Genomic DNA, 13,744 nt, shown 5'->3' with positions numbered 1-13,744 from the left:
CTCTGCAATGTGTGTGCTCCGCGTTTTGGTCTGGGATATTTTTGCAATGTTTGTGCACAGGGTGTTGGGTCTGGGGTGTCTCTGCAACGTGTTTAGACTCGGTGTTGGGTCTGGGGTGTCTCTGCAATGTGTTTAGACTCGGTGTTGGGTCTGGGATGTCTCTGCAATGTGTTTAGACTCGGTGTTGGGTCTGGGGTACCTCTGCAATGTGTTTAGACTCGGTGTTGGGTCTGGGGTGTCTCTGCAATGTGTTTAGACTCGGTGTTGGGTCTGGGGTACCTCTGCAATGTGTTTAGACTCGGTGTTGGGTCTGGGGTACCTCTACAACGTGTGTGCACTGAATATTCGCTCTGGGGTGTCTCTGTTATGTATGCATTGGACTCTGGGTGCGAGCAGGATTGTATCCGGGTCCATCTCGGGCCTTTTGTCGGCCGGGCTGCGAATTGGGTGACAGCACAGTCGGTCACGTGTGATCTCCGTGGCCGGAAGTGATGCTCGGTGTTCCGGTAGTGACGACGTTGCGTGGTGAATGGTGCCTGAATCTGGAGCCGCTGCCGGATAGGCCCCGGAGAAATGGACTTCAGCAGCATCCTGAGCAAGGCTTCGGAAAACAAGGTGGTGTCGGAGGTCCCGGTGAGTGACAGCTGCGAACTTATTACATGTTGGAGGGCGTGATACCATCCCCTTTAAATACACTGCACTCAGGGATGGTTATGGTTTTAAATAACACATACATACCGTTTCTCTGGCTTCGGCAGAGATAACGTTAAACCTTTTAAATACTCTCACACCCAGTGTCCGGCCTGGGGCCGTACTGTTCACATGAATCCCTTCAAAAGCCCTTCCTCGCAGCGACAGGTTTAGAGAGTTCATTACAACTTTCTGATAATTTAGAGTCAGACCTGCGCATTATTATCTCAGATTACAGACCCTTTAACGTTAGTTTACAAACTGCAGGCCCATTTCCCAAGTCCTTTCTTCTCAGTTTCTTGAGTATGTTGTTGCTTCCTAAATCACAGCCTGTCTTTCCCGGAATACCGTTTTTGAACTCTGCCAAATCAAAAGTTCAACAAGTCAAAAAGCCGAAATAGCTCTTTCCAAACCACAAGTCACCATGTTGCATGTTAGTAACAAAAATAAACTCTCCCACCCTATCATTTTTGACCTGTTTGTAAACTTTGACATAATTGAACGTTATATCTTTCTCAAACACTTCTCCCTAGTCCCCTAGCTGGATAGGACTGCTGTCATCTGGTTCCATTCTTATTTGCCCAGATGTTGTTAGCAATATCATCTCCACACCATTACCTTTAGTGTTAAATACCACTGTGCCAGATGAAAGTCTCATAGCTTTTAAAAAGTTCTAGGTTCCCAGCATGTGACATTATATTTTGTCACTACTCATTACCCAAAGCAGTTGTTATTTAAGTGTCGTAGATGGCTAGTCAGGCTGTAGGATATATAGAATATATTTTTAAAAAGTAATGTGTAATAAGTCTGTGTTCTCATTGAAATGGATACAACAAAATAACAGAGAACTTCTGAAACTTGCTCCCAGGGTAAAGCTATTCAAACTTATTAAGTATATGATCGAGGGTTGAGAAGATTGAAACCTTTACTTTAAATATTTCATGTTCATTTTTTTAATGTTGATTTTCCATGCAAGAATTAAGAGCAGATATAGGCCATTCTGCCCCTCAAGTCTGTTTTCCCATTCATTGCATTCATAATAACTGGCCAGGGCTAGGAATGCAGCTTTGAACAAAAATAACAATAATTGCAATTTGAGCCTAATACCTAATATTTTCTGTTTCCTGACTGATTATTCCTCAAATTATTGAGTGAGATAATTCATTTTAACATCAAAAATTGATTTTTCACTTCAATATTTTTACTTTAATTCAACTGGGCTAATATACTTTGAATTTTTCTAAATGTGCCCTATCTATGCTGTTCAATGCTTTAATGTTTAGGGTTACTTTTAAACCTTCACAAAGTAGATCCTCCATCAGTAAATTAAATTGAACTTTGTTAAATTTAATTCATCACATTTTTTTGAGATTTCCCCCTCCAGTATACAAATTGGAATGGTTTCTATTTCTGTAATCCCCTTAGATATAAGATGACCAGACATGAATCCAACTGTAAACCAGCTGTGGCCTGACACTACAGCATTTCAGTTAGCAGAAAACATTACAGCAAATTGCCTGAGTTCAGAATTTAAAAAAAAAACAAATCCCTTTACATTATAGACTTTTCTCAAGGGGTGTTATGCAATTGTCTTTTTTTAACAGAAGCAGAAGGATTTTTCTTGAATGGTTTTTGCTTGCAACATAATAGGGCCATGTGCAATAGTAAAGACGTGATACTGTTGTTCAGAGTAGGTCTGCAAACTCTGTAAAATGCTGCCCATTCATTAACGTGATCATTCATAGGGAATGAGTGTTAAAGCTATGACTGTATCAAGCTATTTTTCTAAATAAGTTTTGTTTCGTTGCACAAAACATCTTCAATTTTGTTGTAATATTTTGCATATGGTATTTTCAGTTACATCCAGAATTTCTGCAGTGATACTGTACAGGCAATGAAAGGCATAGATTGAAAACTACTATAAATTTCAAGTGAAAAATATATCAAATGGCATCTGCATTATGTTGTGAGCACTGCCATTTTTTTTGGGGGGGGGGATGCAAGTAAATGATAATGTAAATCTAGAATTGTTGATTTAAATGATTGCTTAATTTTTATGTATTCTCTGGATTGTAAGGAAAAAAACGAATTGTGACTGAATAACACCTGTCACAATTTGGAAGTCTTAGAAGGCTGTAGAAGGAGTCTCAGTATTGAGCAGGGATTAAGTATTAGACACAATTGGAATTGATTTAAAAAAAAAGACATGAATGACCAAAAGGAACATGATGTCAAAGCTTATGAGGCAGCTTCAGTGATAGAATTTCCACATCTGCTGTATTTGAGGTAACAATTGATAATGAAGAAGGATGTTACATAAAGTTAGTAACTGTCAGATTTGACACACAACACTGCTTTTGGAGAATATAAATAGACAGCATTTTCTGTTGAGTACAGAAGAGTGAATCAGGCACACCAGTCAAAAATAAAATCAGCAAAGGACTAATCTGACAAATGTAGGGAAAGATCAACCACAGAGGGGGTACATTTTATTTATGAACAACATAAATCTGAAATTGATGATCTAAATGTTTTGGGATTTTGTGTGCTTAGCTAGTTGTTTGGAAGAACAAGCTTTTGAGGTAAATTCATGTAGTATCATATTTGGTAAGTATGATGCAAACAAAGCTTCAAAGTTGATTGACATCATCTGGAAATACCAAACTGCTACCTAGGAACTGGCCAAGATGAGGTTCTCATTGAGTCAGCTCTCTGCATCTTCCTTTTTCTATTTGTGGTTCTTTAAGTTGCTGATCTGTTTTTGCTAGTTTTAGTCATCTAGGAGAGAACCTGAAGCATATTTGGGAATTGATTTGGAGTACTTTTTTTTGCTTTTTTACAATGCAGCTTTGAATAATTTACTGCAGGTAAAGTCATAATGTGCTAAAGCTAATTGTAATGTGACATTGGGTAGGACAGACAGTTGCAGCTGTTTCTTTGGGTTTGTTAATGTGTAGCTGCGCTGGTTTTGAATGGAAAGAGAAAAAAACTTGACTACGCAGCACATTTTTCTCTAGAGGTCATGCAACAGCAAACAGCTGTTAAACCCTGGAGATTTATGGCCACCCAAAATATTCAGTTTTCTTTTTCTTGGTTGGTTTGGCTCCACCTAAATTTTCTTTTGTCTCTGTAGATGACTATGATCATGAATAACCCAGTAACTTTGCAAAATCAATACAATTTTTTGATTGCTTTCTCTTTTCATCATTGGTGATGCCTGTTCCACGAAGCAGATCATGTTGTGTCATGTTGAGGCAGCTAACTGCAGCAAAGGATTAACTTTGTACAAGACTGTTAAATTATTTGAATCATGGCCACTGTTGTAAGTTGACTCAGCACAGTAATTCCAACTTTACTAATGTAGGCTTTAAGTAAAGTAATGGCCATGTGAATGTTTAATCTAACTATACTATAAATGTAGCTTTCCTGTTATAAGTTCCAGGTAAGCAAAATTCCTTACATTTTAAAATGCAAACAGAATTCATAGTATGTGCAGAAGTAGAATTTTTCCACAAGGTATTAACGTCAGCATGCCATCTATGCTATGATAACTGAAATAAATAATGTTTTTAAGTACACACTTCAGTGCAGTAGTCCCTCAGGAAGATTGTTATAAAGCCATAGAGATGTGCAGCACGGAAACAGACCCTTTGGTCCAACTCGTCCATGCTGACCAGATATCCTAACCCAATCTAGTTCCAACCTCCCAGCACCTGGCCCATATCCCTCCAAACCCTTCCTATTCATATACCCATCCAGATGCCTTTTAAGTGTTACAATTGTACTAACCTCCACCACTTCCTCTGGCAGCTCATTTCACACCCGTACCACCCTCTGCGTGAAAGAGTTGCTCCTTGCGTCTCTTTTATATCTTTCCCCTCTCACCCTAAATCTATGCCCTCTAGTTCTGGATTCCCCCACCCCATCCTTCACGTTAGTCCAACCTTTTCCTGCTTTAAACATCCTGTGCCATATGACTGACTATTGTGCAAAAGTGCTTAATTAACTTTGAGCACTTTGTGACACCAATATTGTGAAATGCAGTGTACAAATGCAAATTGTCTAAGCAAATATGATTTTCCCAAGACCAAATAAAATGGTGTTGGTTGTTCAGCCTATTTTGGTTCATTTATGCAATCAAAATACTTTCTCCCACATTTTGCCTAGAAGGCATTGAGAACAATGGCACAAGTCAAGAGCAGTTCATTATAAAACATCATGGTGTTGGTCCTGGTGCAAGACCATAGTTAAGCCTTGTCTAGAACACACTGTCCAGTTTTAGTAACAACCTGATACTTGATTTTACGAATTTCTATCACATTATTTCTCACAGTTTATGGAATCCAGCAGTGTGTAAATTGATTACTGCACTTGCCTACAAACATTTTACAATTCAAAGTGATAGCCTTGTGCATTCTCAGGATGTGGGAAATTCTGTGTAAATACAAGATTTTGCCTTCTATCATTTGTTTCCCAGAGCAAAAATGCATGTTGACTTTTTTTAAGTAAAATTGTCAGTTCCAAATTCTAGGTGACTCCCAGCAGGCAAGTTGAATAAGGTGGGAGAAAGTGAGTATTGCAGATTTTGAAGAACAGAGTTGAAAGTGTAGTGCTGATGGGAAAGTGGATATGGTATGAGCAGGTAGGGAAAGAGTTAAGTTTAAGGTTGCTTCGCAAAAGGTTCAGCTAGCCTGACTTTAATCAGATAAGAACTTCCAGTAAACAGTGAGGTACTGGAGGCAAGGGTAGTAGGTTAACAAGGTGAAAAAATATTCATTACATCGAACCAGTTAACAAGATGAAGCATTCATTATGCAAAGACAGTTAAACAAGGTGAAAAGCATTCATTATGTGAAGCCAGTTAAGGTTAAGAACATTCATTATATAACACCAGATCACTTAACCTCTACTGTTGGCACTTTCTGATTGTAACGCTCAATATGAATGTTGCCTTATCCTTATGTTGCTCTCTGTAAGTGACTATATAATTCATTAAGGATCTGCTGTTCAAGAGAAGACTGAGAACTCATGTCTCTGTGCACTTGGGCAATAGTTCTCTCTCCCTCCAGAAGGAGGTAGAAGGTTACCTCAGATTACAACAGGGTCTTGCTGTAATGGGCAATGGGTTGAGAAGTGGCAGATAGAGTTTAATTCACATAAATGCAAAGTGCCGCATTTTGGGAAAGCAAATCTTAGCAGGACTTATACACTTCATGGTAAGATCCTAGGGTGTGTTGCTGAACAAAGAGACCTTGGAGTGCAGGTTCATAGCTCCTTGAAAGCAGGTACATAGGATAGTGAAGAAGGCGTTTGGTATGCTTTCCTTTTTTGGTCAGAGTATTGAGTGCAGGAGTCGGGAGATCATGTTGCAGCTGTACAAGGCATTGTTGGAATATTGCGTGCAATTCTGGTCTCCTTCCTATCGGAAAAGATGTTGTGAAACTTGAAAGGGTTCGGAAAAGATTTACAAGGATGTTGCCAGGGTTGGAGGATTTGAGCTGTAGGGAGAGGCTGAACAGGCTGGGGCTGTTTTCCCTGGAGCGTCGGAAGCTGAGGGGTGACCTTATAGAGGTTTTTATGAGGGGTATGGATAGGATAAGTAGACAAATTGTGGGTGGGGGAACTCCAGAACTAGAGGGAACAGGTTTAAGGTGAGAGGGGAAAGATATAAAAGCGACCTAAGGGACAACATTTTCATGCAGAGGATGGTACTTGTATGGAATGAGTTGCCAGAGGAAGTAGGGGAAGCTGGTACAATTGCAACATTTAAAGGAATGGGTATATGAATAGGAAGGGTTTAGAGGGATATGGCTGGGTGCTGGCAGGTGGGACTAGATTGGTTTGGGATATCTGATCGGCATGGACGGGTTGGACCGAAGGGTCTGTTTCCTCACTGTACATCTCTGTGACGCTATGACTCTAAAACTACTGTCTGAGTGTTTTGCTTCGAATGATGAAGGGCTTATGCCCGAAACGTCTATCCTCCTCCTCACAGCCTGACCTGCTGTGATTTTTCAGCAGTACACACTGAGCTGGGTAAGGTTGCAGGGATATAGTGTGCCAGCTGGAGAGGGAGTAGAATGGCCAGCAAAGAATCCAGTCTTTTGTTTTATATATGATATTTAACTGGTATACCCTTTACTCACATTAAGACGGGTACACCCTTCCTATCCTTTAGTCTTCTGCACTGTATCAAGTATGTTGCAAAGATAAAATCAAGGTTGCTTTTGTAAAATGCTGTCAAATTAGTGCTGATGATAGGTAAAAAGTTGTAATATCTTTGCAAGACTGATCTTAAACTTAATAGTTTTATTTTGTCTACACCTAGATTTTTATCTATGCCGTTTACAATTTATTAAACTGCAAGGGTGATGAGTCCTTATATGCAGAGTTTACATGTTGGTTTCCATTTAGTTTGTGCATAGAGAGTGATTGATGATGATGATGCATTTATTTTGCATATCTAATCATGGTCCCAGAGATAACTTACTGGATTCAGAAAAAGTTTTAAAAAAGGATTCTCCCACAGCCAACCTTAGCTATACTGATAATGCTGATAATGCTGTCAGCTGCATATCCCATCACACACCAGTCACAGTATAAAAGCACTGCTGCATTTTGTGTTAACAGAAAGATCTATATTTTATCTGCTTTCCTAGAAGTATTATCTTTATTAATGACGGTATATATGTCAAAACTATAAGTTCTGTAATAGTGAAAAAGTTCTTCACATCTGCAGAACATAGGAGAATTTGTTGGGGGTGAAAACTGTTGCTGATATTAAATGCACTTAAAATATACAAATGAGTTAATCGTAGTGCTCATCTCTGAAAGCACCATCTGTCTGTACTGCTATATAAACCTACAGCATTCTCAAAAATAGTATTTCTGGTTCCAGGTGGAATCCCTTGGACAGTATTAATGATTCCAACTATTCAAATTAGCAGTTGGCTGTTTAAAACCTCAAAGTTTTTGTGGCAGTTTAAAGGTTGACCGTGAATGAAAAGAGTCTTTCATTGAAGGTACCCTTCAAGTACCAGGAATTCAACTGAAAATTAAATTGAAAGAAGGAAACTTATTTTCCTGCAATAGACAGTATAGGCTGTGTTGAGGCTATTAGATGTGTTTGTATAGAGAGAAGGACATGAAACACATTGAGAACGTGACTAGATAAGGTTATCTATTAAGAGACACTTGTTAAAATGTTTCCAATCTTTGGATGAATTAGATTCTGGACATTGAATCTGTTTTGAGAAGCTTAGGACTTTGAGAAATTTACACTTCAAATACTATGCCTGTTATTTTCTGAGTGAAATACATCAGCTTGTGTGATTTTAATTAGTCATAGAGTCATATTGCGCAGAAACGGATCTCTCAGTTCAACCAGTCCATGCTGAACATAATCCAAAACTAAACTAGTCCAACCTGTCTGCTTCTGGCCCATATCCCTTCTGTTCATGTACTTAGCTAAGTGTCTTTGAAATGTTGTAACTGTGTCTGCATCCTCCACCTCAGGAAGTTCAGTCCACATGCGAACCACCTTCTGTGTAAAACATTTGCCCTTCAAATTTTTTTTAATCTTCTCCTCTCACCTTAGAAATACGCCCCTTTGTCTTGAAATCACCCATCCTAGAGAAAAGACACCTACCATTAACCCTAACTATATCCCTCATGCTTTTATAAACCTCTATAAGGCCACCTCAACCTCCTCCACTCCAGTGAAAAAGTCCCAGCCTAACATTTCTTTATAACTCAAACTGTTCATACCTGGCAACATGTTGATAAATCTCTTCTGAACCCACTCTAACTTAATTATATCCTTCCCATAGCTGGGCAACCAGAACTGGACATGGTGCCTCACCAATTTCCGGTACAACCTCAACATGCCTTCCCAATTCCTATACCCAAAGGAGTGAGAAATGAAGGCAAGTGTGCTAAATGCCTTTTTGACCACCTTGTCAATTTGAACAGCCTGATGAAATATTAGGTTAAATTTTTGTACGACCAAAATGTAGCTGTCCCAATCACTCACTTTTTAGATTACAAATTCAGCATTGCCTGAATAGATCTTGAACTTATATGCTTCCTACTGAAGAGAGCATACAACCAGGTCACCAAGTTTTTATTGAAGTAGACATATCAAATCTTCACTCGGGTTTTGCAAAATTATTAGACCAACATTTTTTAGACAATGTTTCCATCAAATGTTTAACAGATGTTTAAAGCTCATTGCCTCCTTTTTCTTGAAGCCAAAAAGGCTGAGTTCGAGGTTAATGTGATTTGATTCTCTACACAATGTTTCTCGAGGCCCCTTTACAACGAACAAGTGGTTTTTGAAGTTCAGGAATGTGTGTTTCCGTTCAGATTGTAAGCTTGCTTGCTGAGCTTGCAGATTTGTTTCTGTTTCTAAGTGTGTACTTTGCTATAGAATCTTTCCTGAATACGAATTTTCTTGTTGAGACAATCTCGCCAAACAGACCAGGAATGAACAAATGAATAGAAGCTCTCAATAAAAGGTGTAACTGGGAAAGCTGATTGCAATGTTAATGATTCTGCAGTTCCTTTTTACCAATGCTATAGACCATTCTTTGAACTTGTCCCATTGCTATCTCCTTCTCCCTTAAAACAGTGCCTCTGTCCTTCAATGTCTCCAGCCTTCCACTCTCTCTCACCTTCTCTTTTGTTCTCCCACCTGTACCTCCAGTTCTGCCTCTTCCCTGCCTCTGTACTTAAAATCTAGTATATCTTTAATTTCTTCTATTTCTAATGAAATCTCATTTACCTGTCTTCTATTTTCACAGATGCTACCTAACCGAATATTTACTTTCTGCATTTTCTGTTTTTATTTCATAATTCTAGCGCTGACAATATTTTAGTTTTGTGTTGTGTTACAATTGCCTATTGGCTTACTATCTTGGTTACAACTTAATTTTAATTCAAAACTCAAACTAGCTGTTATTTAACCAACAATTGATTTATCTGTTTGAAACATTAAATGTCTTGGAACCTTAAGCAATTATTATCATAATTCTAATTAAAATGAATTTTGACATTCTATACCAGATTTGTATTGACTTAGAAGATATAAGATAGTTTAATATTTTGTCATCTGAGGATGTCCAACCTTTTTAAAATTGGAAAAAGCTAGTAAATGATTTACATGTGATTAGATATTCTGAGATGTTGTACACAACATTTGCTACACAATGCAAAAGCACATAAAACCCCTGTTCATGAGAGTGCGACAACACCCTCCCCCACAATGTACACATACTAGTTGATTTCACTCCTTTTAGAGATAACATTCAAGGACAGATGTGAAAATTGCATCACACAAAGAATCCATGTATTTTTATAAAGTTGACCAAGACTTTCACAAACCAAACTGAAAATCCTTGTAAAGGCAGAACTGCTACTGTAACTATTATTGGCTTTGTTAGCTTTTAGCTGAAGTAACTCTACAGTAATTAGAAACTTTGGCTGTCACAGTGACTTTCTGACTGTGGCTATTCAATGTGTCTTGTTCAGTTTTCAAGATTTTATATATCTACGTTGAACTTGTGGCATGTTTTTATCACATTTGCCTGTGGGAGTAATGTGCTGATATACTGAGACTTCTTGGCATAAGTCTGTCTGTGCTTGGAATTGAGCAAGTTTCCCAGGAGATATTCAATGATCTAATTGTGAAAACAAATAGATTTAGGAAGTGTGCAGGCCTGTCCATACTGGAGTGATTGCCTCGAACTGGATCTCAATCCTTGTTTCTTTTCAACCAATTTTATCTGTTCTCTTCTCTCCTCTTGCCCACCCCCATTTTGAAATAGTTCACACTCTGATACCATGGAAATTGGCAGCTTTCAACATTATTTCATCCAAACCACCATCTTTGTGTGAGCTCAGTGAATGAGCCATAGGCATACAATTTTCCCGTGGTGGGTATTGCAACCCCCAACAAACTTGATCCACTTTCAGTATCCTTAGCAGTGAACTCCAATTTATCTCATTCTCTTCAAAATGAGGCAAATTATGCAATCCAAAATGGCCTGGCTAAGTTCAGCTAGTGCAACATAAACTCAAATTTAGGTTAGATTAGATTAGATTACTTAGTGTGGAAACAGGCCCTTCGGCCCAACAAGTCCACACCGACCCTCTGAAGCACAACCCACCCAGGCCCATTCCCCTACATTTACCCCTTCACAATTGATCCTGATGCTCTGGTTTCTGGTACTCATATCCTGATTTTTCTTTCAATTTGTAAGAAATTGTTTTGTCCCCTCTTTATTTATGTGCTAAAACCTAGTTCCTGTCATCGAATACTATCATTGAATCTTGGTGTGACCATGTTTGCTTGGTCTTCAGTGAAAGTGCTCTGTGCTATCTTCATTCTGTCTCCATGTCATTTATTATGTAGCCTCTTTGCATTAGACAGGCTTTGATGTTCCTCTTTCTTGAACCGACTCTCAACTTTGCTTGACACAATGAGCAGTTTTGTTTAACAGGGGTATGGCACACTTCAAAATGACAATTCATATCTTGGACATCATAAAAAGAAAACAAATCAGGTCTCAAATTTGTTCTGCATTCGAATAGAACATGGGTGATCTTCCACTTTCCTAATTATTCCTCATATCCTTTGATTTTCTGACAAAACAAAATTCTATCTATCCCAACGTTGAATATTCAAAAGTGCAACATATGCCATCTGCTACCTTAGTTCACTCATTTAACTTGTCTATATCTCCTAGCTTAAATTCTCACCTAAACTTGCATCATTATCAAACTTGGATATGTTTTTCTCAGCCTCTTTGTTTGAGTCATTAATTCAAATTATAAGTTGCTCAGCACAGACCCTGTGATGCTGAGTTACAATCTGCCAACTAGAAAATTCCTGTTTATCACTGCTGTCTGTTTCCTATCCATTAATTATTCTCCAGCAATGTAAATATACAAAATAAGGATTCATGAATAATATGTTAACATCGTGTGTGGCACCTTTTAGAGGCCTTTCAGAAATTCAGATATATCCTATTCATGTTTCTCCTTCTCCACTGCACTCATTTCCTCAAACTGTAAATTATCAACAGCAAGCTCCTTTTATAAACTATGAATTTCTATTGTAAGACTCCCTTTATAGATTCCATCACTTTGATGATGATTGTCATTCTAACCAAATGGCAGGTTACCATTTTCTCACTTCCTCTTTTCTTGAATAATGGAATTTAGTTTGCTAATTTTAAATCTGATCACCACTCTCAAAAGTGAGGGAATTTGGAAAATTATAACCAGTGGATCCACTGTTAACAGCAATCTCTTAGAATCCAAAAATGTAGATAAGAATAGATTAGCATCCCTACAGTGTGGAAGCAGGCCCTACGGCTCAAATCCACACTGACCCTCCAAAGAGAACCCACGCAGACCCATTCCCCTACCCTATTATTCTACGTTTACCCCTGACTAGTGCATCTAACCTACACATCCCTGTACACTATGGGCAATTTAGCAAGGTCATTTCACCTAACCTGCACATCATTGGATTGTGGGAGGAAACTGGAGCACCCGGAGGAAACCCACGCAGACACAGGGTGAATCTGCAAACTCCACACAGACTGGAATTGAACCTGGGTTCCTGGCGCTGTGAGATAGCAATGCTAACGACTGAGCCACATGCCATCAGATTGTGAGATTTAGTGGCTTTTGATTGTTCACATTTCACCAGTATGTTTTCTAGTTTGATACTGTGACTTTTAAAATTCCTCAATCTTATCATTCCTTCAGTTGCCCTCTATTTTCGGTACTACAAAGTACCACAATTTGTAGGTATTACTTCAAAAAACACACAATTTTTACAAACTGAAAATGTGTCAGACTGCACTATATACTCCAGTCACCTCCAGGGGGTGTGAAGAAGGGAGGACAAGACATGTAGTGTATGATCTGTATGGAGAAGTGAATTTTCAAAAGGAGATCATGTGAACAGCAGTGTTTGACCACCTATTTGTGTTTCTTCCTGCAAAGAATTTGTTTGTTCAATATTTCTGCCATTTATTTCTTCCTGTGATGATTTGTTTTCTCTGTTTCCACCTGTAAAGGATCATGTTTGTATTAGCTGCTTGTTATATACTTGTTAAAAATATTTCAATTCATTTTTATGCTCCTGGCTAGATGACTCTCTATTCCTTTTTAATCAGTGCTTGCTGGTTTCTAAAACACCCAATTTTCAAGTTTTCTTTGAGGTATTGCAAGACTCTATCCTTAACAATCTTCGTAAGCCACAGATGAACTTTTTTGCTGAAACCTTTTTAAATTGAACTTATTTCATATTAAATATTTTGAATCATTTTAAATACTCCCATTGTTTAGCTGTCGCTACGTTTAACCTTAGCCAGCTCCCCCTCGTACCTATACCTACTAGTTAAGTTTGTCGTGTTTTGCATTCTTGAATGTTACACTCAAACTTGATACATAATTCATTTTTAATCGATCACTTTTTTTTCCCCCAAAGGACCCTTTGCTACAAGATTAATAAAGCTGCATCAATGTTGCGATCAGACTTTGGGCAAGGTTTCTCAGTTAGTTACAGTTTCATACAGAATACCCCAAAGTGAAGGTCTGGGGAAAGGAAGTATGAACTAGCTCCCCATCATTATTCACCCATCCTTTTGATTGATTGCATTAAGCTTAATTTAGAAAGAACCTCTGCTCTTGTGAATACTCTGCTCCCAGATCACATGACGTTTTGATTTGAGGAGCCAATGTAACCAGACTTCCAGAAATTAATAAAAAAAAGTTTATTAACTGCAGAAACAATACCAACACAGCACATTGAATAGAAATAATAATTAAGCCTCAAAAGAAAGAAGTTTTAAAAACACGTTTATTTTAGTCAGTCTTTAAATTGTTTGTGAAGAGCAATGTTGCAGCCATTCCAGTGGAGTTGACTGGTGGTGATGTCCGTGATTAAACAGTCAATTTCACTATCTTTTAATTATGTAGGTTCTTTGAGATTCTGTAGTTTTGATTTCTTTTGACTGTGATTGAATTCCAGCATTTAGGA

The 13,744-nt window shown here is 38.3% G+C and overlaps 1 protein-coding gene across 1 annotated transcript in view; it reads left to right on the top strand.

The window, feature by feature from the left end:
• The first annotated feature begins 396 nt into the window (after positions 1-396).
• The window catches only part of spty2d1 (SPT2 chromatin protein domain containing 1), a 35,295-nt gene continuing 21,947 nt past the window's right edge, over positions 397-13,744 (top strand). Inside the window, exon 1 of the mRNA XM_060838468.1 lies at positions 397-633. Within this exon, the coding sequence (XP_060694451.1) occupies positions 574-633 (60 nt within the window). The 5' untranslated portion in view covers positions 397-573. The remainder of the gene's footprint in view (positions 634-13,744) is intronic.

Source organism: Hemiscyllium ocellatum, chromosome 18 (assembly GCF_020745735.1).
Source record: "Hemiscyllium ocellatum isolate sHemOce1 chromosome 18, sHemOce1.pat.X.cur, whole genome shotgun sequence".
Taxonomy (NCBI): Eukaryota; Metazoa; Chordata; class Chondrichthyes; order Orectolobiformes; family Hemiscylliidae; genus Hemiscyllium; species Hemiscyllium ocellatum.
The sequence above is the reverse complement of the archived record's forward strand: the minus strand, read 5'-3'. Positions and strand labels throughout refer to the sequence as shown.